This window comes from Myotis yumanensis, unplaced genomic scaffold (assembly GCF_028538775.1).
Source record: "Myotis yumanensis isolate MYYU_CA2020_CCGP unplaced genomic scaffold, mMyoYum1.0.hap1 SCAF_1, whole genome shotgun sequence".
Classification (NCBI taxonomy): domain Eukaryota; kingdom Metazoa; phylum Chordata; class Mammalia; order Chiroptera; family Vespertilionidae; genus Myotis; species Myotis yumanensis.
This window is the reverse complement of record NW_027223752.1, coordinates 163,008,109-163,034,113: the sequence shown is the minus strand read 5'-3', so window position 1 is coordinate 163,034,113 and position 26,005 is coordinate 163,008,109. Positions and strand designations below refer to the sequence as shown.

Genomic DNA, 26,005 nt, shown 5'->3' with positions numbered 1-26,005 from the left:
ACCATATATTAAAATTAACTCAAAATGTTTAACTATGAAACTTAACTATGAAGCTTAACTATGAAACTCTTAAAGGAAAACATACATGTATATATCTTCATTCCTGGATTTGAGTATTTTTTAGATGCAAAAGCAAAAGACAAAAATAGATTAACGGGACTTCATAAAAAAAACACAAAATTGTGATTTGAAAGACACCATCAGGAAAATGAAAAGGTGAGCTACTGAATGCAAGAAATACTTGAAAATCCTTAATCTAATAAAGGGTTTGTATCAGGGTATTTAAAGAACTTTTACAATCTATTATATAAAAGTGTAATATGCAAATCAACCAAACAACCGAACAGCAGAATAACTGTCCGGATGACCTTCCAGATGACCACACTATGACACGCACTGGCGCCAGGCCAGCCAAGGCAGGTGTGATGCTACTGGTTGAGGGGGCCCCACCATCGCCACACTATCGCCCCGCAGAGGGAGGCCCAGGCCACCGACAGGCAGGGGATCGATCGGAGAGGGGGTGCTCTGCGATCGCCACAAAGAATGAGGTCCACGCTACACAACTGGTGGTGCTGCAGCAGGTGGGAGACCTCCCTCTGTGGGGCAATCGATCTGGGGGCCCCTGTGATCAATCACCCCACAGAGGGAGGCCCAGGCCTCCAGCCAGCAATGCTGTGGAGGGTGCGAGGGACTGGCCAGCGTTTTCCCAGGAGAGGGAGGCCCAGGCCAGCCAAGCGATCTCACCCCACGCCTGTTGCCCACAGAGGGAGGCGACTGGTGGTGGGGGTAAGGGAGTCAGTGCAGCACAGATGCCAAGCAGTGGCAGTGGTGGGGCAGGGCCATCTGTCAGCAGCCGGTGGAAGGAAAGCCCTGATAGGCCCTGATCACCGGTCAGGGTTAGAGACCCTATCCAAGGGGTCCCAGATTGCAAGAGGGCACAGGCTGGGCTGAGGGACAGCCCCCCCGCCCCCCGTGCATGTATTTCAAGCACCAGACTTCTAGTTCAATAATAAAAAGACAATCCAATTTAAAATGAGCAAAAGAATTGAGTAGAGAGATTTTCAAGAACATATAAAAATGGATATTATGCATGTGCAAATATGGTCAACATCACTAGTCATTAGAAAATTGCAAATCAAACCAATACTAAGATGTCACTTCATACCCACCGGGAAGGCTACAATCAAAAGACAGTTTATGGCACATGTTGGCAAGAATGTGGAGAAAGTGGAACCCTCATACACTGTCAATGAAAATGCAAAAATGTGCAGCCACTGTGGAAAACAGTTTGGCAGTTTCCTGGAAGGTTAAAGACAGGATCCAGCAATTGCATTTATAACTACATTCCCAAGAGAATAAAAACATATGTTCATATAAAAACTTGGACAGGAATGTTTATTACAGTATTCTTAACAACACCAAGAAGGGGAAATAACACAAAGGTTCATGAAATGATGAATGAATTTTAAAATATGTGGTCACTTCATGTAATGAAATGTTATTTGGCAATAAACAGAAATGAAGTACCGGTGATACATGCTACAAAACAGCAATACCTTGAAAAAATTATGCTCCATAAAATAGCAGTCCTGAGGGAGCACATATTGCATGATTCTATTGATATAAAATGTACAGAATAGACAAATCTAGGGAGACTGAAAGGACAGTAATGGTTTCATAGGACTAGGAAGAGTGAGGAAGTGGAAGCTGACACAGGGTGGTTGCTAAAGGGCATAGAGCTACTTTTTAGGGCCTTGGTTCTCAACCTTCTGGCCCTTTAAATACAGTTCCTCATGTTGTGACCCAACCATAACATTATTTTCGTTGCTACTTCATAACTGTAATGTTGCTACTGTTATGAATCGTAATGTAAATATCTGATATGCAGGATGGCCTTAGGCAATCCCTGTGAACAGGCTGAGAACTGCTGTTTTAGGGGGATAAAAATGTCCTCAAAGTGATTGTGATGATGACTGTGTAACTCTCTGAATATAGAAAAAGCCACTGAACTGCATACTTTAAATGAGTGACTGCGTGGTATGTTCATTATGTCTCAATAAAGCTACTACCAAAATTTATTTTTTATTTATAGTGCTGGTGCCAGGGTTCAAGACATAAGAGAGTTAACAATAGGCCCTCTTTATGGAAAAGTGATAAAGAAAAAAGCTGTCTTTTCACTGACACCAAACTATACATTTGATAGAAAAATCTGTATTTCTCTGCTCAAAACATCAAATAATATCTATTTTCCCCAATTAGGTGATTTTGGAGTCACAAAACTGATTTATAATTACCTTCTGTTTTAATCCTGTAGTCTCACTTTCCATTTCTTTTATACTTGGTTTTAAAATTTTGGGGAAACTGAGCTGTTCACTGAGATTCCGTTTTGGCATATTTAAGGGTTTCTGAAGTCTGCAGAAATGTACAAAATGAGAATGTCAAATTATTTAAGAGTAAATACTTAATAATCATTTAAACAGTCCCCGATTGGAGAGGATGCAGGCTGGGCTGAGGGAATTCTGCCCCACCCCCCACCCCGTGCACAAATTTTGTGCACCAGGCCACTAGTCCTATATATAAAAAGGCAATGGCTGTGGCAATTGAAACGACCATTCAACCGGTCACCATGAGGTGCTTTGAGCACCTCTTGGTCTCTTCTCCCCCCGATTGCAGTATGGTGAACAGGGAACTACAGCAAATGGAGCAGTAGGGCAAGACTGGTGAGCGGGCAGAAAGGCAACCTCTTGGTCCCTCCCCCCAGCTGCGGGCTCCGGGGAACCAAAGCCATGCTGTGATCAGAGAACCATGGGGAACTAAAGTGAATGGCAGCAGGGTGAGACTGGTGAGCTGATAGGAACGGTTGACCTCTTGGTCCCTCCCCTGTTCCTCAGGTTCTAATCGCAGCTTGGCGAATGGGGAACCACAGCAAACCCAGGTGAGTGGCAGTGGGGCAGAGAGAGGGTAGAACAGTGACCTCTTGGTCCCTCCCCCCGGCCCACAGGCTCTGGGGAACTGGAGCCATGCTATGATCAGGGAATCACGGAGAACCAAGCAGTGGCAGCGAGGACTGGCGAGCATGCAGAAGATGGCCTAGGGACCCTAACTGCACATGATTTCGTGTGCGCTGGGCCTCTAGTGTTAATATAAAACATGAACCTATTATCAGATATCCACTAAAAACGAATCAGTATCCAGAAAAAAAGAAGAAAAGCACAATGATATGTGAATGTACTGCAAAGACACAAACATATCTTTTGGTACCTACTGACAACAGTCTACAAGAAGGGAAGAAAAGTACCAATATCAAAAAGACCACTCAAAACAGGAGAAGCAGGAAAGAAAAATCTTTGAAGTCTGAGTGGAAGGGAAAATGGAGAAGGAGCAAGGCTTTAGAAGAAGGGAAATCAGAAAGATAATGTCTCCTCAAGTCTGCTTTAAGAAGAGATCTCTGCTAGCACAATGTTAACAAAATGAAAGGGTGCTTTGGGCTAATTCCAGCAGGTCATAAATGAAAGAAGTTCATCAAAAGATTGGTGAACCCTGAGGCTTCAGCAGTGCTGAAGATACATATTATTGCCTGCTGCCAGATTGCTGAGGGCATTTCCCCAAACCTGAAAATCTACATGTTATTACCTGCTTCTGGCCAAACAGCTGAACAGCTGAAGGCAGTTCCCCCAACCTGATATTTTACTGCTTACCTAACTTTACCTTTGATATGTGTATTTGCTTTGCTTTAGGGCAAAAATGTGTGAATAAAAAGCCATAGGTCCAGAGATTCAGAAAGAACTTAGTTACTAAAGCTAAGCTTCCCTGGCTCCCCCATGTATTCCAAATTTATATTTCATGTCTAGTCTCTTTACTTGTTATGCCCAGATTTCAGGATCCCCAAGAAACCACACCAGGGAGCCAGCTGTGTCTGATGCAAAAGCATAAGAGTCTTTATTTGAGCTAGCTCGGCTCCCCCACCTCGCTGACGCAGAAGCAGGAAGCAGAGAGAGAGAACTCTGTGTGGAGAGAGGTTTTATAGGGGGGTTGGAGTAAGGGGAAGAGAAAGGACTGTGGGCCCTGCCGATTGGCCAGGCGCAAGTCGGTGTCTTGTTACACAGGATGTGCTCATATCTATGGCGACTTCCCTTGATTGTCATTGGTTAGTTTAAAGAAGTCCTGGGTGTGGCTAGCAGAGGCTTGGGCTTCCGGGAAGAAGCCTTGTGGAGCACATGGCCAAGGTAAGATGGAGGGCGTAGTCCTCCCCCTTTCATTACTCACATACCTTCTCCAGATTCCTGAACCCTGCTAGATGCAGGATAACACCCTGGCAAAAGGGATATGAAACAATGCAGAAAAAGAGAGTTAAGTGAGAGGAAAAGCACTGATGATGAGAATCAGAGAACAAACTTAAAAACTCAGCCAAAAAACAGAAAGGAAGCTATGTGGGAGCTTCCCAGATATGGGAAAGATGCTGTTGTGTTTTTATGATTGGTAAAAATAGGATTACCCAACTTCTTCTTTAAGTCACATGGACATTTTTGTATGTATGATATCTTTTATAACTAAAAAAAAGAGAAACATAAGCCGAATCAAGATATTAGCCTATTTGAATGCTGAAGGGATGCACGCTATGAAAAGAAGAAATGATCACCAGACAGAGAAGATGTCTTGCAGAAATAAGCAGTTGACTGCCGGGGTTCTTGTTCCAGCATCTAGAAGGGTTCAGCAATCTGGAGAAGGCTGTGTGTAACTTAAATAGTCTAGAGACAAAATATAATTTTGAAAGGCATTTGGGAGTCAGAGCAGCTTAGCTAGAAGGAACTAAGATCTCCTGGTCTCAGGACCCCATACTTTTTATTAACACAAATTGTCCTGAGGCAAGGTGGAGATATACACTTTAAAGGGTCAGGGTTTCTTATAGAGTCCATTGTCAGATTGAAGGAATTAGCCTACAGCTGTTCAGGTGTTTGGCCAGTAGGAGGCAATAACATCTAGATTAAGATGCCCTGAGTTATCTGGCAGCAAACAATCATCCTTTTCAGGTTTGGGGAAATGCCATCAGCCATTACCAACAGGTGACAACACATGTGACTGAGCCCTTGTTGAGTCCCCAAGTTCCATCAACCTTTTGATGAAACTCTTGCAATTATGACATGCTAGAATTGGCTTCTGGCAGTTGACAGGATATGCAAAAGGCATCTTCATTATGGTTTTAAAAGTCATTAAAGTGTAAGTATAATATCGTGGCCCTCAAAACAGTTTCACACTGTGCTGTGAGTTTCTATAGTCAATTTTTAAATAGGATAATTTGTTTAATTAAGAAAATTACAGATAGAAAATAAATTTTTATTATTTTTTAATAAAGTAAAGTGACAGTTAAATCTTAATTCATGGTAGAAATGATTTGAGATGTAATTTTACCTGGTTATCTCTTTTTCTAAATAACGCTTTTGCTTCATTACTTCATGCAAGTTCTGTTGCTGAGATAGGAATAAATCCATATGTTTCTTTAATGCTTCCTTTTCATGCTGAGCCTTTACAAAAAAATTAAAGAAAATTATTTGTAGAAATCTAGAGACTCACTTTCTTTCTTAAAAATATGATTTCTCAATGGTTCATGAATAATATGTATGGACAAGTTTATGAAATGTAGTAGACGGGTTTATAAACTAGATGCCAATAAGTACAGATTTCAAGAATAATCACTTCTTACAGCAGCTTAAATTGACTTCACATTTTGACTACTTTCTTTCTGGAACTGAAATTGCCAAAATTTGTTAAAACAGAGGTTTTGATCACCACAATGTAGTCAATGTCCATAGGTTCTCTATAGTTTTTTTTTCTTTTTTACTCCATCCCTACACTACACCCTAACACCACTAACACCAACAACAAACAAGTGACATATGATTTCACTCATATGTGGCATTTAATGAACAAACTGAACTACCAAGCAAAATACTAAGTGCTAAAGTACTTTTTTAAGGCTATGTTGACCTTTTAGTTACTAAAGATGCCTAGATACATTTCCATTAATAGTTCAAGATATTCCAGGTTCCATTAAATCACATCTTACTATGGTAATTTAAAAAATTCCCACGCAGTTCCCATTACCTTATGATGATAATCTGACTTTAGGATGAGATAAAGACTCTCACTTGATGTAAACTTTCTTCCATAGGTTTCAATTTTTCCTTTTCTATTAAACATTTTTCTCTTTAAATAAAGCGTCTTCTCTATATTATATAACAAACATAACATTTGCTTCATTTTTGTAGCTTTTTCTACCGTGCTATCGTCCCCTTCCATTAAACTTTAACATTCTTTACTACAAGGTCTCATCCACATATTCATATTTTAACCACTCATTCTTTCTTTTGTATAAGAACCAGAATTTCAATCTTATAATTGCACTAAAAATGTTTGAGGGTCATCTTTCTTAACCCTTTAATGCTTTACTTCTCAGCAGCAACTGATATCAATGACCACATGCACACTCTCCCTCTGGCCCTCCAACCGCAGTGCATTTCTAAATAGTGACCATGATGTACAGTCCTGGACTCTCTCTATTCCTTTTTTATTTATCCTACTTTTATTTTTGCTTGTTTTCAGGAGAAGGAAGTGGTAGTATGGTTATTTTTCTTCATCTGTTGAAAGCCATGGACTAGATACAGTGATGGTGAAACTATGACACGTGTGTCAAAGGTGACATGTGAACTCATTTTTTGGTTGATTTTTGTTAAATGGCATTTAAATATATAAAATAAATATCAAAAATATAAATCTTTGTTTTACTATGGTTGCAAATATCAAAAAATTTCTATATGTGACACGGCACCAGAGTTAAGTTAAGGTTTTTCAAAATGCTAACACACCAAGCTCAAAAGGTTCGCCATCACTGGACTAGAACTACATTGAAGTTGAGGTAAGAAGCAACAAGTTTAAGAAACTCCATATCTTGTTTTATAATCTGATGGCCTTTGAATATTTAAGTTAATAACTTAAATCTGATGTTTTGAATATTTAAGTTAAAGATATGGCTAGAGATTATATACTTGTCATATGAACATAAGTATATAATCAATACAACAGAAATTATGAGGACTTTCTAAAAGACAGAAAAATAGCATCAACCTAAGAGCTCCTAAAATACCAAAAGCTGATAAGATCAAAACTGATAATATCAACTACCAGACAGATGTAGAAGAGGAATACTCTGAAAAATAAATTAGGGGAGCTTCAGTCTGGCAGCAGATGGAGACAAAATGGTCACCTAAGAGGATCTTTTTTAAACCTTTTATTATAGAGATTATCTAACAGAAATAGAAGATAGAATATTATATTGATCCTCCATAGGTTCATCATCCAGGTTGACATTTTTTTTTCTACCTCATTTCTCTTTTTTTTTCTTCTTTCTATCACCATGTATCCCCTCTACGGCCTCTATCATCACCACAGAATTCCTCACACTGCAGAAATCACCATAATGTTGTCAATGTCCATGGGTTCTCTCTAGGTTTTTTTTTTCTTTTTTACTTATCCCTACACCATACTCTAACACCACCACCACCACCAGCAGACAAATGCCAAATGATTTCACTCATATGTGGCATTTAATGAACAAACTGAACTACCAAACAAAATTTAGACTGAATTATAGAAAGCAGTTTATTCCTTTTTTAAAATCCTCTCAGAGATCCATAAACTTCAGCACTTCAAACCAGATTCCCTAATCAACATTTCCAGCCTTGACCCCTTTACTAAGGTCATCTGTACTTTTTATTACTTTCTCCCTTCTTGCTTTCAGAGACAATATCCTCAACCACATACTCATAAACCATGAGTGATACGGATCACCTTTGTAGATAGCTGATCTGGTACATATTATGTTGATTCTTATTGGTACTACTTTGAATGTACTAGTGTTATTTTCTAAATTTGGGGGTGCCTTTACCCTTAAGATGTTCACCAACAACAGCATGAGTAAAAGCGGAGAGATGCTGAAATCAGCCCAGTTATCTCACAGGATTAAAATCCAATGGACAGGAAAGGAAAACCTAGGTTCACACAATGACTTGTACACTCATGATCATAGTAGAATTATTAACAGCCAAACAGTAAAAACAAAACATAGGTCCATCAACTGATGGATAAATGGTTGAGCAGCACAATGAAGTTTTGTTCAGCAATAAAAATAAATAAATAAAATAATGATATGTGTTATAATGTCAATGAATTTTTAAAATGTGACATCAAGTGAAAAAAGTCAATCACAAAGGACTGCAACTTGAGGACTGCATATATATGAAATATCCAAAAATTAGACTCATTACTGCCTGGTGCAGGGCAAGATGAGATGCTAGTAGTGATCATTAAGAGGTGTGGAGTTTGTTTTTGGAGTGATAAAAATATTCTATAATTTATTGAGGTCATAATTAGATGTTCAACTCTATGAATATGGTTTAAAATACTGAATTGTATAATTTAAATTGGCAAATTATATGATACTAGAGGCCTGGTGCACAAAAATTTGTGCACTGGGCGGGGGGAGGGGTCCCTCAGCCTGGCCTGTGCCCTCTCGCAGTCTGGGACCCCTCAGGGGATGACCACCGGCTGGCTTAGGCCTGCTCCCCAGGGGATTGGGCCTAAGATGGCAATCAGACATCCCTCTGGCAGCCCGGCAGCCCTCGGGGGATGTCCACTTGCTAGTGGGGAGCAGGCCTAAACTGCAGTCGGACATCCTTAGCACTGCTGAGGAGGCAGGAAAGGCTCCCACCACCGCCGCTGTACTGGCAGCCATCAGCCTGGCTTGTGGCTGAGCAGAGCTCCTCCCATGTGAGAGCGCTCTGACCACCAGAGGGCAGCTCCTGCATTGAGCGTTTGCCCCCTGGTGGTCAGTGTGTGTCATAGTGACCAGTCATTCCCAGTCTTTCTGCTGTTAGGGTCAGTTTGCTTATTACCCTTTTACTATATAGCAGGGGGTCCTCAAACTACGGCCTGGGGGCCACATGCAAATACAAATATTGTATTTGTTCCCGTTTTGTTTTTTTTTACTTCAAAATAAGATATGTGCAGTGTGCATAGGAATTTGTTCATAGGTGTGTTTTTTTTAAACTATAGTCTGGCCCTCCAACGGTCTGAGGGACAGTGAACTGGCCCCCTGTTTAAAAAGTTTGAGGACCCCTGCTATATAGGATAGAGGCCTGGTGCACAGGTGGGGGCTGGCTGGTTTGCCCTGAAGGGTGTCCCGGATCAGGGTGGGGGTCCTGCTTGGGTGCCTGGCCAGCCTGGATGAGGGGATGATAGCTGTTTGCAGCTGGTCACACCCCCTTCAGGGTTGGGGTCCCCACTGGAGTGCCTGGCCAGTCTGGGTGAGGGGCTGAGGGCCGTTTTCAGGCGGGTGACTGAAACTCCCAACCTCTCCTTTTTCTCTCTTTTTTTTTTTTTTATTCTGGGATTTATTTACCTTCTATGGCTGTCACTGGAACTGAGAGCCGGCTTTAGCTCTGAGGCTCGACTCCAGCTCTGAGACCTCGGCTGCTAAAAGCAGGTATCTGTGTTTGTTTGGGTTCTATAATTGAAACTCTGCTGCAACTCCAGCTCTGAGGCCCAGCTGGCTGAAAGCAGGTTTCTAAGGATTGTTTAGCTTCTATAATTGCAACATTGTTTCTTAGACTGCAGCTCAGAGGCTGGCAGCGGCAGGCGGGGAACCCTGGCTTCCTCCATCACTGGAGCAAGCAAGCGTCCTGTTCGCTTCAGCTGCCTGGCTGCCGGCTGCCATCTTGGCTGGCAGTTAATTTGCATATCACCCTGATTAGCCAATGGGAAGGGTAGCGAAGTTACAGTTAGTTACCATGTTTCTCTATTATTAGATGTCAATTATATCAATGCAGTTTTTTTTTTAAATTCCATTAGTAATTATAGATATAATTTTCTTAATTGTCTGTTGTGGATGTCCATATAAAAATGACCTGATTATTTCCCTGCTTTCATAGTATTTCTAAGTAAGAGAAAATGAAGTATATGCCTACTTCAATTGGTTTGTTTAATGAACTGCCCATACAAGTTATTCTGAAATCTAAGGAATATCTATTCACCAAAGTGAAGATAAGACACAATACAATTTTCTGGAATATTCCATTAAGCATTACCCTCTGATTTTATCTGGCTGTCTCAAAGTGATAATGGAGATATCACTGAAAAATATTGTTTTGTAGGGAAAAAAGCTTCTTGCCTTCTATGAAGAATAATGCATAATTCTCAACTTTCCTAAGGGTAAATATTATAAGAAAATACATAAAATACAAATAGCATAATAAAACTCAGGGCTTAAGAAATATGTGCCCTAAATAGAGTTATAATAATTTAATCACAATGAAAATAGAAACCTGCCCATGAAAAGTAGTATCCTAAAACACTGTATATTATTTAACCAGCTATAAATTAACTGATGACATGTTAAGTTTCATACATACTTGATTTCTGCTTTCATCTAATTCCTTCTGCAACTCTTGTATTTTATATTGTGAACACATACGATGATGTGATTCAGCCTTCAGTAAAGCCTCTGTCATAGATAGTTTTCTTTGGGTATCAGCCAGTTCTCCTTGAAGTTGTCTCACAACTGCTGCCTAGTAAGTAAGATATTTCTGTTACTGATTTTATAAATCACATTATTATTAAATTATATTAATAATATATAACTTCTCATATGAGATGGGGCAAAAGATGATATACAGTTGTGAGTAGGTTATTTACTAATTATAACATTATTCTCCATACAAACAACTGTAAACCTACTTTTGGCTCATCTTGGATATACTTTGTTAGAGTCATATATTATTAACACTAGAGGCCCAGTGCATGAAATTCGTGCGGGGGGGAGGGGGGGAAGGGAGGGTATGTCCCTCAGCCCAGCCTGCACCCTCTCCAATCTGGGACCCCTTGAGGGATGTCCGACTGCCTGGTGGGAGATTGGGCCTAAATGGGCAGTCAGACAAACCTTTCACAATTCAGGACTGCTGGCTCCCAACCGTTCGCCTGCCTGATTGCCCCTAACCGCTTCTGCCTGCCAGCCTGATCAGCCCCTAACCACTCCCCTGCCAGCCTGATGACACCTAACTGCTCCCCTTCTGGCCCAATTGCCCCCAACTGCCCTCCCCTGCTGGCCTGGTCCCTCCCCAACTGCCTTCCCCTGCTGGCCTGGTCCCCTCCCAACTGCCTTCCCCTGCTGGCCTGGTCCCCCCCAACTGCCCTCCCCTGCTGGCCTTGTCCCCCCAACTGCCCTCCCCCGCTGGCCTGGCTGCCCTCAGCTGCCTCCCCTGCAGGCCTGGTTGCCCTCAACTGCCTCCCCTGCAGGCCTGGTTGCCCTCAACTGCCCTCCCCTGCAGGCCTGGCCCCCCCAACTGCCCTCCCCTGCTGGCCTGGTCCCCCCCAACTGCCCTCCCCCTGCTGGCCTGGTCCCCTGCAAGCCCTCCCTCTGCTGGCCTGGTCTTCTCTTGCTGCCCTCCCCTGCTGACCATCTTGTGTCCACATGGGGGCAGCCATCTTGTGTGTTGGAGTGATGGTCAATTTGGATATTACTCTTTTATTAGATAGGATAGTCTATAACTGGAAAAATGTCACTATCTACCACAGTTCACCTTTTCCTCGTATACACATTTCTGTTGGCTTAATCAGGTTAACATCACAGAAAATGTAATATTTCTGCCTAAATAGTATTATGCACTTAAAAAGCTGACTCAGCCCCACTCTCAATTCCCCTCCCCGCCACCAACCAAGATGAATCTCAAAGCTTTACAATCTATTGTCTATTCAAAGACAAATGGGTATGTAGGTGGATCAAGTGGAAGTAAATTCAATATTATGGAACATTTTCTCTTTTTATTTTTTTAACCTTGAGGTTTCAATTAATTTCAGAGTTCTTTGCATGTTTAATCCCCTGCTCAAATCCTTCCAATAGGTTCCTATCTTAAAATAAAAGGGAAGTCATTCCAAGGTCTTCAAGTCCCTAAGTAACCTGGCGTTGGCCTCTCTCCCTGCTACACATAAATCCTGCCATCCCTCAGTAGTCTGAAATGGAGATCAATGCCAAATTAAGAAATCAGAGAGCTACAATTCTCTCTGTCTTGGACAAACAGCTCCAAGTGATAGTAATTAGGCCTTAACATGAGAAATATTAGCAAATTATTTGTAAAACCATTAAAAAATTATAGAGTGGAAAGATTACATCAAGTATAGATTTGTTAAAACTCATCACCTTTGTCCAAAATTATGATTGAATGAAAAGTCGATGCTTTTCAAAAGCTAAGAGGTCCTATGAGTATATTACTTGAGGCGGAAATATTTCCAAATTTAATTCAAATTGGCATGAATAAAAATAACACTATGTCACCCTAAACGTACAAGCATCCAGGGAAGGAAAGGTACTATGACATACAACATCTACACTTCAGTTCATCTGGGAAATCTGAACTTAATGGTCAAGATAATCCACTTAACTGAATCTTAATTTGAAAATATCATTTGAGGAAAGAGCATTCCCATTTATCTGGTTCCTAACGATATTAAAATGTGGTGACAGACAGACTAAAATTATTATCCTATCAGTATAAGACTTAATTATTATTACCAGCCTACATCTATGAACAATCTATAATTTAACCTCTTAAAATTTCATGGGCAACACAATGTCTTTATTCAAACAGAGCACTTCTTGGGTCTACTGTTCATTTGCTGGATACAATGTCTGCTTTTAAGCTGATAGAATAAACACATTTATAATCTATTAGAGGCCCAGTGCACAAATAGGTACATGGGTGGGATCTGGCTGGCCAATCCAGGAGGGGCTGTCTGGAGGGACAGGCCACAGGAGGTTGGGGCGGCCTACTGGGGCCCTGATCGGGCTGGTTGGCTGCTGCAGTGCACATCATAGCGATTGGTCATTTTGGTCATTACGGTTGCTCTATCATTCTGGTCGCTTGGCTTTTAGATAGATAGATAGATGATAGATAGATAGATAGATAGATAGATAGATAGATAGATAGATATAGAGATAAAGATATATAGGTATAGATACATTTTTAATATTCACCTGGATTCAACATCTAGCCATCATCAAATATTACTCTGAATTTTCTTAGAGGAAATTTGAAAATAGTTATCTGTCTGGATACATATAACTCTTTCTGCTTTATCATTTTCACACTGATCTATTTTTTCTTTTAAATGATGCCATTCATTGATTAATTCCTTGCTTGTTTCATTCAGTATAAGCCTTTGCTTTTCACTTTCAGCTTTAAATATTTTTATGACATCCTCAAACTGATCTTGAATTTTAATGACTCTCTTTCCTTTCCTGTCAGCTTGGTTGTGATCATGATCCACTTGCTTTTGAAACAACATATTTTCACTCTGTAGGTGAAATAGCCTCTCCTATAAGGATTCCTGCTTTCCAATTTCCTTTTCCTTGGTTCTGATTTTTTACTTAATCTATTTCTAGTGTTAGCTAGCTTGGCAGTTTCATCCTTCAACATGCAATTTGCATACAACAGACTTTTTTTTTATTGTTTTATTGCTTAAAGTATTACAAAGGGTATTACATATGTCTCCTTTTTTCCCCCGCCCTTGACAATCCCCTGGCCTCCCCTATCCCCCAGTGTCTTATGTCCATTGGTTATGCTTATATGTATGCATATAAGTCCTTTGGTTGATCTCTTACCCGCCCCCTTTCTGCACCCCTACTCTACCCGGCCTTCCCGCTGCAGTTTGACAATCTGTTTGAGGCAGCTCTGCCTCTTTATTTTTGTTCATAGTTTATAATGGTCTTTATTATCCATGAATGAGTGAGATCATGTGGTATTTTTCCTTCATTGACTGGCTTATTTCACTTAGCATAATGCTCTCCAGCTCCATCCATGCTGTTGCAAATGGTAAAGAGTTCCTTCTTTTTTACAGCAGCATAGTATTCCATCATGTAGATGTACCACAGTTTTCTAATCCATTCATCTACTGATGGGCACTTAGGCTGTTTCCAGATCTTAGCTATGGTGAATTGTGCTGCTATGAACATATGGATGCATATATCCTTTCTGATTGGTATTTCTGGTTTCTTGGGATATATTCCTAGAAGTGGGATCACAGGGTCAAATGGGAGTTGCATTTTTACTTTTTTGAGGAAACGCCATACTGTCTTCCATAGTGGCTGTACCAGTCTGCATTCCCACCAGCAGTGCACAAGTGTTCCTTTTTCTCCACATCCTCTCCAGCACTTGTCATTTGTTGATTTGTTGATGATAGCCAGTCTGACAAGTGTGAGATGGTACCTCATTGTTGTTTTGATTTGCATCTCTCAGATGATTAGTGACTTTGAGCATGTTTTCATATGTCTCTTGGCTTTCTGAATGTCCTCTTTTGAAAGGTGTCTATTTAGGTCCTTTGCCCATTTTTTGATTGGATTGTTTATCTTCCTTTTGTTGAGTTGTATGAGTTCCCTATAAATTTTGGAGATTAGGTCCTTATCAGATATGACATTGGCAAATATGTTTTCCCACGCAGTGGGCTTTCTTGTTGTTTTTTTTTTTTATGGTTTCTTTTGCTGTGCAGAAGCTTCTTATTTTGATGTAGTCCCATTTGTTCATTTTCTCTTTAGTTTCAAGTGCCCTAGGAGCTGTATCAGTGAAGAAATTGCTTCGGCATATGTCTGAGATTTTGTTGCCTTTGGATTCTTCTAGAATTTTTATGGTTTCCTGTCGTACATTTAAGTCCTTTATCCATTTTGAGTTTATTCTTGTGTATGGTGTAAGTTGGTGGTCTAGTTTCATTTTCTTGCATGTACCTGTCCAATTTTCCCAACACCATTCATTAAAGAGACTATCTTGGCTCCATTGTATGTTCTTGCCTCCTTTGTCAAAAATTAATTGAGCATATTGGTTCGGGCTAATTTCTGGGCTCTCTATTCTATTCCACTGATCTATATGTCTGTTCTTGTGCCAGTACCAGGCAGTTTTGAGAACAGTGACTTTGTAATACAGCTTGATATCTGGTATTGAGATCCCATCTACTTTGTTCTTTCTCAGGATCACTGCAGCTATTCGGGGTCCTTTTTTATTCCAGATGAATTTTTGGAGAGTTCATTCTAGATCTGTGAAATATGTCGTTGGTATTTTAATGGGAAGTGCATTGAATTTATAGATTGCTTTGGGTAGTATGGACATTTTAATGATGTTGATTCTACCAATCCATGAACATGGTATGTTCTTCCATCTGTTTATGTCTTCCTCTATCTCTTTTTTCAATGTCCTGTAGTTTTCTGAGTAGAGGTCTTTTACCTCTTTAGTTAAGTTTATTCCTAGGTAGCTTAATATTTTTGGTGCGATGGTAAATGAGATTGTTTTTTTAGTCTCTCTTTATGGAAGTTCACTATTGGTGTATAGAAATGCCTTAGATTTCTTGGGGTTAATTTTGTATCCTGCTATATTGCCAAATTCATGTATTAAGTCTAGTATTTTTTTGATGGAGTCTTCAGGGTTTTGTATGTATAATATCATGTCGTCTGCAAATAAGGACAGACTTTTTTTCTTATTCATAACTATCAGAAACCTAAGCAAAGTAGACTTTTAGCTAACAAATTGAAATGATATATTAAGATAGCCTCTGAAATTAAAGAATAACCTTTATGCTAACAATAAAAACAATGTGGATACCCCTCAGGAAAAAATAGAAATGGATCCAATCTTCTCACTTTATACAAGCATAAATTCTCCAAAGTTCATAAATTTAATATAACTTAATGATTTTTTTAAGTAAAAAATAAGCCACCATGTAAAGAGTCTCAGAATTGGGAAGGAATTTTTTTCTGAATCACCACAAACCCAGAATGCATTAAGTAAAAGATTAGTAACTCTAACTACACTTAAATATTGAGATTACAGTCTGAACATAGAGCTACCTGACTGTAAGAGTATTAACCCTGCATATATTAGGATAGACTGGATTTTCTAGAATTATTTTTTTCCAAGATTACCTCATAGATATTCTATTTGCCTAATACTTTCAGTACTAAAACCTACCTCTCCTAATAACTGATAATCTAGGCATTGTCCTAGACTCTTCTACATCCAGCAGTGACCTTATTTAGTCATCATAATCTGGAATGGAGGAGTTAAAAAGATAAGCAAGTTTAATATTTTCCCAAGTCTCCAGACTCCACAATTGGTGCTCTTGCCCCAATACACAGTTCTTCTCTAGTGTGAATATTGAAATACAAAAGATGCCTTATATTTCAAAAAGTAATGGTGAAAAAGATAAAATTTATAGAGCTCTTCTTAGAAAATCATGAGATTATTTTGCTGGGATTATTTTTATTTCTTGTTCATGATGTTCAGAGCAACTAATGTGAAATGGGTAGAAATGTATTGAATTACTTTACTAGGAATAAAATACCAATAAACTGTCACTAAGTGTACATTACCCTATATCATTCTCTCAAAATCTCTTGTATTAAAATGAAATACTACTAAGAACAAATTTTTACTTTTCTCAAAGGTACAATGACATCTAAAATATGACCCCTGAACCAGCTATTCTTTTCCTCCTTACCATCAGTGGAAATGAAAACTACCCTCTCTATTAATATATCAAGGAAATGAAATCACTGCCAAAATCTGGAGCAATACCTTTGAGATCATGAAAAACACATCAATTTCTATGGAAAATATTAAAAGCTTCCTGTTAGGATGAGGCCATTGTGAATGTCACTACTTGACTGTGAGAGACAAATGGATTTGAATGAAAAATATCATTTTATCCAATGGACCCAAAATGCCATCCATCTCTCTCCTCTCCTCTTCTCTCTCTCCTCTTTCTCTCTCTCTCTCTCTCTCTCTCTCTCTCTCTCTCTCTCTCACACACACACACACACACACACACACACACACACACACTAATATGCTTTTAAAATTATCTATAGTTTCCATATGTACTATATTGGATTTTACATATCTACACACCCACATATACTCACACACATTTGTAAATGACTAAATAAACTACCTCAGATTTCACTTTCTTATGAGCTCTTTCTATCTCCTTTGGTTTGCAAAGGTGTTTGGTCAGAATTCCATCTTGTGATATACTGGCATTCTGTTCTTGAGAAAGTTGCCTCTGAGTGTAATTTCGTTCTTCAACAACCTAGAGACACATTTTGTTTAGTTTTTTCTCTCATACCTTTAACAAAAAGTTCAAAGCTTAAGAACAGCTCCTTTAAAAACTGTTAAAAAGAAGTAGTCAATTTTTAAGCATAAGGATATTTCATCTTCATAAAAAAACTCAAAATTTAACTTAAGTGATAGCTAAATATGTCACAGAGCAAAAATACAGTATTGTGAAATAATATTTGTTTATGAACATTTGAGTAATTCTATCAAGAATTACTCAAGGCAATTTAGCCTGTATGTTAACATTTTTAAAGGCCCAAATTAACATTGATGTGAATGATTAAACTAAATTTATTGTCCCTTTCTTCATTTAGAAAACATATACAGAGCATCTACTACACGCCATGGATAGTAATAAATTAATAATTTTAGTCATAAATGTTACAGTTCATTTTTTGAATGAGATAACATCTTGGGCTTTTTAAAAATGTCATAATGTACATTAAATCAAAGGGATACAATTATTGACAAAATACTGTTAGATATAAGAAATTTTTACCAAAGATAAATTTACCTCATTTCTTCTTACAGTCTCCAATGCCATCACTTGTGTTTTAATGGTGTTTTCAACTTTGGGGTTCATTTCAACTGCTTTAATAGACTGACTTCCTTTTTTTCCTAACTGCACCATATTCTTTTTATATAACAGATCAGCCTTTTGTCTCTTCTCTTTTTCTTCTTTAAAGTTAAATCTGCAGTTAAACACCACCGAAGCTCTGATCAATATAAAATAGACTGTTATATTCATATCTTATGTAAACATCATGATAACCACAAAACAAAAACCTCCAGCAGATTCATAAGAGGTAAAGAACAGAAATCAAACCACACTACTGAAAATCTTTAATTCTGAAAAGACGTCAGCAAGAGAGGAAGAATCTAACAAAGGAAATACAAAACAGGAATAAAACAACAAGTTAGCATTAGTAAGATGTTAACAGTCAATAATTTATTTGTAAATGGATTGAATTCTCCAATCAAAAAGCATAGAATGACTTGGGGTGGTGAGCACACAATATGGTGGACAGATGATGTGTTATAGAATTGTGCGCCTGAAACCTGTATACTTTTGTTACCCAGAGTTATCTCAATAAATTCAATAAAAGGGGGAAAAAAGGCATAGAATGTTTTGATGGATTAAATAATAAGACCCAACTATATGCTGCCTACAAGAGACTCAATTCATTGACTTTCTTAAATTTCAAAAAAAAAAAAATCCTCACCAGAGGATATGCTCATTGATTTTAGAGAGAGGGGAATGGAGAGAGAGACAGGCAGACAGAGAAACATCACTGTGAGAGAGATCATCATTATGTACCCAGGACAGAGATGGAACCTACAATCTAGGTATACGCCTTGATCTGGAATCAAACTTACAACTTTTTGGTATAAGGGATGGCGCTCCAACCATAGAAGTCATATGGGCCGGAGCTCAAGTCATGCTTAAAGACACTTCAAGTCTCAACCTGAAGAGATGGAATATATATTCCTTGCAAGTGCAAACCAAAAAAGAACATTTGTAGCTATCCTTATACCAGACAAAACAGAATTTAAGCCACAAACTGTAACAAGACACAAGGAAGGCATTTATATAATGACTATGGGCCTAGAGCATGAAATCATGTACCTTGAAAGGAACTGTGGGCCGCGAGGCTGCGGTAGGCACAGGTGCTGGTCTCAGCCCATCCTCTGCACCCCCGCCTGACCCCTATCACCATGGCCCCCGGTCCCCTGTCTGCTGGCAGCCCCGCTCCCACTGCCGCCTCCACTTCCACACGCTGACAGCATCACCAATGCCAGAAGCAGGTGCCAACACCGGGAGGGACTATGGTAGGAGGGAGCAAAGAATTTTCAGTAACCACCAGAGGTTCTCCCCACTAACAGCGACCAGCGCCCTGCCTTGTTCTGGCACGCCCCCTCACCTGCTTCACCATCCCACTGCAGCAATGCCCATCATGTTCCACACATGGCCTCTGGTGGTCAGCACACATCATAGTGACTGGTTTTTCAGTTGTTCCAGTTGTTCCGCCGTTCGGCCTTTTATTATATAGGACTAGTGGCCTGGTGCACGAAATTCGTGCACAGAGGGGAAAGTTCCCTCAGCCCAACCTGCACCCTCTCCAACTGGGGACCCCTTGGGGATCTCTGTGGGATCAGGCCTAAACCGGCAATTGGATATCCCTCTCACAATTTGGGACTGCTGGCTCCTAACCACTCAACTGCCTGCCTGCCTGATTGCCCCTAACTACCTTTGCCTGCCTGGCTGATTGCCCCTAATCTCTGTCTGCCTGCCTGATTGCCTCTAACCACTCTGCCTGCTTGCCTGATTGCCCCCCAACTGCTCCCCCTTCCAGCCTGATCACCACTAACTGTCCCTCCTGCCAGCCTGACTGCCCCCAACTGGCCTGATCAACCCTAACTTGCCCCCCTGCTGGCCTGATCAACCCTAACTTCCTTTGCCTCAGCTCCCTCTGTGGGAGGTGACCTGGCAGATCAGGGGAAGGCCCTGCCCCCATTACCCTGCTGCTGCTACCACTGCCGACCTGAGCCTTGGCCCTTGCAGCCACTGCGACTTTGTCTGGAAGTACATCCAAAAGATGTCTGTTCTAATTAGCATATTTCCCTTTTATTAGTATAGATTTGGGGACCATTACAACCACGCAGAACTTAAAGAAAACACATGGCCCTGGCTGGTTTGGCTTAATGGAGAGAGCATTGGCCTGTGGACTGAAGGATCCCAGGTTTGATTCTGATCAGGGGGCACATGCCTGGGTTGCAGGCTCGATCCACAATAGGGGGCATGCATGAGGCAGCCTAATGATGATTCTCTCTCATCATTGATGCTTCCCTCCTATTCCCTTCCTCTCTTTCTGAAATCAATAAAACCATATTAAAAATGGGAGGGAGAATCCTCCTGAGAGCAATGATTAAAAAATTACTCTTGACCCAAACTTCAAAAATAAGTCTCTAGGTACAGAAGAGGAAATACTTTTCACTTTGAACATAGCTGATGGAAAGCAACTTTTTAAAAATATTTTTTATTGATTTCAGAGAAGGAGGCAAAGGGAGAAATATAAATATCTACGAAGAGAGAGAATCATTGATCAGTTGCTTTCTGCATGGACCCAAGGGGAATGAACCGTGACCATCTGGTTCATAAGTTGACAATCAACCACTGAGCCACACTGGCAGAGCTGGGAAGCAACTATTAAACAGAAAACATTTGATTAGGCCAGGCTGGATAGCTCAATTAGTTGGAACACCATTCTGAACACAAAAATGTGAGTTTAATTCCAAATTAGGGCACCTACCCAGGTTTCCTATTTGACCCCCAGTTGGGGTGCCTGTGGATGTTTCCCTGGCACATCCATGTTTCTCTCTCTCCTTCCCTCCCTTTATCTCTCTATTCCCACTATTCCAATTTGTTGAGAGTATCAAAACTGGGTATTAAGATGATGTTGTCAAATGCTTTTTCTGTGTCTATTAATATGATCATGTGACTTTTGTCTCAATTTGTTTATATGATGTATCACATTTATTTGTGAAAATTGTACCAGAATTGCAAGAAGATGGCAAAAGTAGACGTATGTTTTTGCCAAAACAATACAACATCACTCATGCAGCCCATGGACATGGGGATAATCCTGGCAACCAACTGAATATATAACAAAAAGTTTTTAGAGGAAGTAATGGTTGTATTGCAGGATGAAGATACTGATGGAAGACACAAGAGGACCATGTACTGTACAAAACTTAAAGAGTTACAGATTAAAATAAGCAATCTTTAAATTTTGCTGGAGCATGAAAAGAAGTCCAAACATTGGAAAAAGGTTAGAAGAATTTGTTTGAGGACGAAGGCAGACTTGCATTTAGAGGGGTTGTAGGTTACTGATTACTGTAGGACAACACAATATTGGTGGAGAAGAAGTAGCTGAGGAAGATGTTTTACAGTGGTTAGACGAAGATGAAGGTGACCCTGGGTATCACACTGTGAATGAAAGTGAAATAGCAGATGAGGCGATGACCTTGGGAGATGAGGAAAAAGAAACAACGTGCCCCAAATATAAAGTTATCAGTGATTACTAGTAGATCCCATCTTGACAATCTAATAACATTCATCAGATAATAAAATGCAGCTTTATTACACACATTTTTGAACTTTTAGAGAGTTAATGATAAAACACAGCAGAACTCAAAGTTCAAACAAAACCTGACAGTTTTTTCACAGCAGGATTACCTAAAGCAGTCACCTTGACATCAAACATGAATGTCACACCACAATGTGTGTGTCTGGATATATAATCATCCAAAGAAGATTAAATAGAAAAAAATGTTTGTGTTCTTATAGAATTTAATTTTTTAAGAATATTATTTGTTTAGTTAAATGTAATTAAAGTGTACTTTCAGAAAAATGTTTGATTTAGATTGCATACTTTTTTACTACAGCCTCAAAACTAGTTTCTACATAAGCACTCATACATGTAGAAAACTTTTCTGTGAAATTAAACTTTTCATACATAATTTTAATCATAAAAATGTGTCTATATAAGCAGGTAAACAAATGTGTCAATTTTTTAACATACACATTCAGAAAACCTATTTTATTAAATGTAATTGACTTTCTACTTTAAGGAACACTCCTTGCCCGTTATTTTGAGGACTTACTGTATTTTGAAGATAACCTGACAAGATTTGCTGACAGATTAGATGTGAGGTTTAAGATAAAGAGAAAGACAAGAATCAAGAATGACACCAAGTTTTTGGCAGAGCAATTGAAGAGCTGTCATTAACTCAAACAGAAAAGACCACTTGAAGGGCAGGTGTGGGAAAGATGATCAGTAGTTCAATTTTGGACATCTTAAGTCTGTAACACCCAATAGCTACTAAAAAAAGATATCAAGTAGTCAGTTTCATATAGAGGTCTGGAATTAAGGAGAGTGACCTGTGCTGGAGATATAAATTTGAAGACCATTAGTATACTGGTATACAAGGTATTAAAGTCATGAGAAAAAAGATAAAGGACTGAATCCCAGGACACTTGAATGTGTCAAAGGTGGGAGATGAGGAGAAACAAAACATACTGAGGACAGGCGAGGCAGGCAAGGAGAACAACCAAGAAAATGTGTTTTTGCCCTGAAAATTCAAAGTCCTGAAAGCCAAAAAATGAAAAAAGTGAGAATTTTCCATCAGGTCAAATACTGCTAATAGGGTATATAAAACAAGGTTTAAAAATTATGTTTATATTTATTAAAGGGGAAACAAGTACTAACCTTGAGGAAACCAATTTTGGAGAAGAGATGGGACTGAAAATTACGAGAGTGGCATCAAGAGTGCATGGAAGGGAAATTAAAATCATGGCTAACAGATCATTCTTTTAAGGACTCTGTAGCTAACTGGCATGACCATGGAGGATCTCATCTGCTTCATGTTTAGCTGTAGCTTTCAATCCTTCCATAATGACTATGAAGTATTTCTGTAATACTTAAATGTTTTTTAATTACATATCTGTGGCACTATATGATTTTAAACATGCCAGATTTGGTATTAAAAATAAATTCACACTACTTTACAACTAAAAAACCCCATACAAATTTTCTAGATATAAATTATAATATTATATAACTTGATTATCTTGTTTCTCTTGCTTACAAAGACAACAAGAGGATTTCTTGATAGATGAAAATCACCCAAGTCTGGAACATTTTACTCTACTCAAATATACAAAGTACACTGTAATTAGTCATATTAAATTTGTGTAACACAAATAAAGGGGGAAACATGCAGGTAATATTCTTACTTTACTGATATAAACTGAATTTTTGGAAGTTGTGTAATATGAAAACCCTGCTGAAAAACTGTGTGAGGTGCATACTAAAATGAATTCTCCTTAAAAAGGAAGGATAAAGGCATGCATGCAGGGTACTTTTCAAAAAGAAGAATCACTATATTAGGAGAACCTAATTTATAAACCTGGTTTATAATGCCAGGGTGAGCAGCGAATGCCTGCAGGCCAAATCCAGCCCAGAGCCTGTTTTTGTAAATAAAGTTTTATTGGAACACAGCTACACCCATATCTTTACCTAGTGTCTATGACAGATTTCAGAGACCTGATGATTCACAAAGCCTACAATACTGACTATCTGACCCTTTATAGAAAAGGTCTGTCAGCCCCTCATATAGCAGATTAATCAATCTCTTGATGGGTTTTAGTAGGTTTTACTCAATATACTGAAATTTGTACATAAGATAGTAAACAAATTGCCTTGTGAAATCCTTCAGCTTTCAGATTAAATTGAGGGTCCAATATTTGAGCATTCAGATATTAGGAACAAAGCACAAAAAGCAAAAAAGTAGCAATTTGGATGGAACAAAATAAAGTGCCAGTGTAGCACTATCTTCCATTTATAATTGAGCAGATATTAAAAGTATTCTCACAAAATTTGCTGAAGACATGACATTAAACCCTATGTTTTAAATACATGTCAATAGTGAAATAATCAGTATACTATAGATCAGATCTACCCTCCTTTTCCCAGTAGTGGATACTACATTATTTTATGGGTTTAACTAAGTATTTCCTTATAGATAGGTGTTTACACTACCTCCAACTTTTTGGTATACAATGTTGTAATTAATATACTTAACGTACATATGTACACATGTAATATTACATAAATATTCCTAATGCATATATGTATAATATATATCCTTAACATCTATATCATATTGTTCACATATGTATAATGCATATAATGACCTACTGTATGTTTTATATGCATAATCACATATAATAAATGTCCTCAGACTGTGCATGTGATTGTTTATACAAGTCATGTTTTCATGTAGAACCTAGTTCTGGAAGTGAAGCTATTGTGATAAAGGAATGACATACTTAACAATTTGAAACAAGCTCAATTACCCAATTTCATCTACCAATAATGCAAGAGAATGACTTTTTTAAAAAAATTAAAAAATTGATTTCAGAGAAGGAGGCAAAGGGAGAGATATAAATATCTATGGAGAAAGAGAATCATTGATCAGTTGCCTTCTGCATGGACCCAAGGGGAATGAATGTTTTTATATTTTAAATACAATAATCATTATAAGTTCCAAAAAAATGGTATCTTATTGTTTGCTGACTTGTATTTTTTTGATTACCAAACAGGGTTCAATTTCTCTAGTAAAAATATAAAATTTGTTAATCGTGAATACTAGCTCAAACTAGAATTTGTTTATAGGAAAAGAATAATTACCTACTGCTATATACTGCTATAGGCTTACCTATCAGAATCTTCATTCACCACAATAGGAAGCTGCTGCTTATCACTTTGTTCACTGTTGCTTTTCTGTCTCACTCCAACACGGTCACCGTCATCATCAGCCCCATCATACATGTTTCTTGACACTTCCCTCTTACTATTTGTCTGCTCTTTTCTTTCTTCAACCTTTGATGAAAGTTTGATATTAAGGATACTATTATTAGCTTATTCATGAAAAAGATTATTTTCATTAATTTCATGATATTGAATTGCTATAACTTGAATCAATTTCATTTTGTGTTTATTTTATCATGTGTTTATTTTACAGGTCATTGTTGTAAATTCTGCTTAATTTCTGTTTTAGTATAGAAGCAGAATTTTCCAAGATTTCTAAAACTGCTTTCTTAATTTTTTGCTCCTATTCATATCACATCCACTCTTTGCTACCTAACATTCCCCCTACTCACCCCATCCAATTTATCTAGCGGAGGCAATGAAATAAAAACACAAAGATGCAAAATTTCCCCCTTTTGTCTTTCCTACCTGGTCTTGCATTACACAGATAGATTTAGAGGATGTGACATTATGCCTCAGTAACAAATAGGAAGCTTTCCTCTTTCTTCATGAAGCTATTTTTTCCCACATTGTCTTTTACATTTTTTTCAAGATGTTTAAAGGTATCAAACAAGTGGTAGTATTTATAGAACATACTAGAGGCCCGGTGAATGAAATTCGTTGGGCGGCGGGGGAGGGGAGTCCCCTCAGCCCAGCCTGCACCCCCTCACATCCAGGACCCCTCGGGGATGTCTCACTGCCAGTTTAGGCCCGAACTGGCAGTCGGACATCCCTCTCACAATCCAGGACCACTGGCTCCTAACTACTCACTTGCCTGCCTCCCTGACCGCCCCTCACTGCCCCCCCCCACCAGCCCCCGCCGGCCTGGTCGCCCCACACAGCCTGCTGCTCAGTCATTTGGTCGTCCCTCACTAACCCCCCTGCCGGGCTGGTCACCCCACACAGCCTGTTCCGTGGTCCATTCGGTTTTTTCCGTTGCAACGGTCACTTAGTCTTTTATAGATATAGATGAACCAAAGTTTACTACAACATTGGAAAAGAGTGAAGCCAATGAATGGAATTCTAAAACAATGAAACCTTCCTATGGAATTATCCTGGATCAGTGCTTCCTTCTCCTTACCAGAACTGAAGCTTTTCCCACTTTATCTATTTTCTTTGCACAGAACTTTCAGAAAACTAAATGTTTGGTAATAGACAACACCAAATACTGGGGGACTCACAACCACGGGTTCAACTGGCTGGGGAGACTCTTCATCTTCTCCTAGTATTCTCTTCCACAAGGCTCTTGCACTTACAGGCCAACTCATATTTCACACTGAAAGTAGAACATTTTGGTTTAGGATATGTACAAAAGAATAGCTACACCACTTTCTTGGCTACATGATTTCTTTCTTTTATTTTAACTGTGAAAGTACTTTAAAAATATGTGCGCAGGCTTTCTGGTTATACCAAGCACATGGGCTTGCG

General features: G+C 39.0%; 1 protein-coding gene across 4 annotated transcripts in view; it reads right to left on the bottom strand.

Annotated features, from left to right (window-relative positions):
- LOC138992450 (ankyrin repeat domain-containing protein 26-like) overlaps positions 1-26,005 on the bottom strand; it is a 57,890-nt gene that overhangs the window by 8,624 nt on the left and 23,261 nt on the right. For 3 of the 4 annotated variants that reach the window (XM_070391248.1, XM_070391267.1, XM_070391258.1), the window contains 7 exons: positions 25,759-25,853; positions 24,486-24,649; positions 17,719-17,896; positions 17,041-17,178; positions 10,464-10,619; positions 5,410-5,522; positions 2,295-2,412 (listed from right to left, as the gene is read on the bottom strand). In XM_070391248.1, the coding sequence (XP_070247349.1) occupies positions 2,295-2,412; positions 5,410-5,522; positions 10,464-10,619; positions 17,041-17,178; positions 17,719-17,896; positions 24,486-24,649; positions 25,759-25,845 (954 nt within the window). In that variant the 5' untranslated portion in view covers positions 25,846-25,853. The remainder of the gene's footprint in view (positions 1-2,294; positions 2,413-5,409; positions 5,523-10,463; positions 10,620-17,040; positions 17,179-17,718; positions 17,897-24,485; positions 24,650-25,758; positions 25,854-26,005) is intronic. The other variant, XM_070391276.1, reaches the window with a different exon arrangement.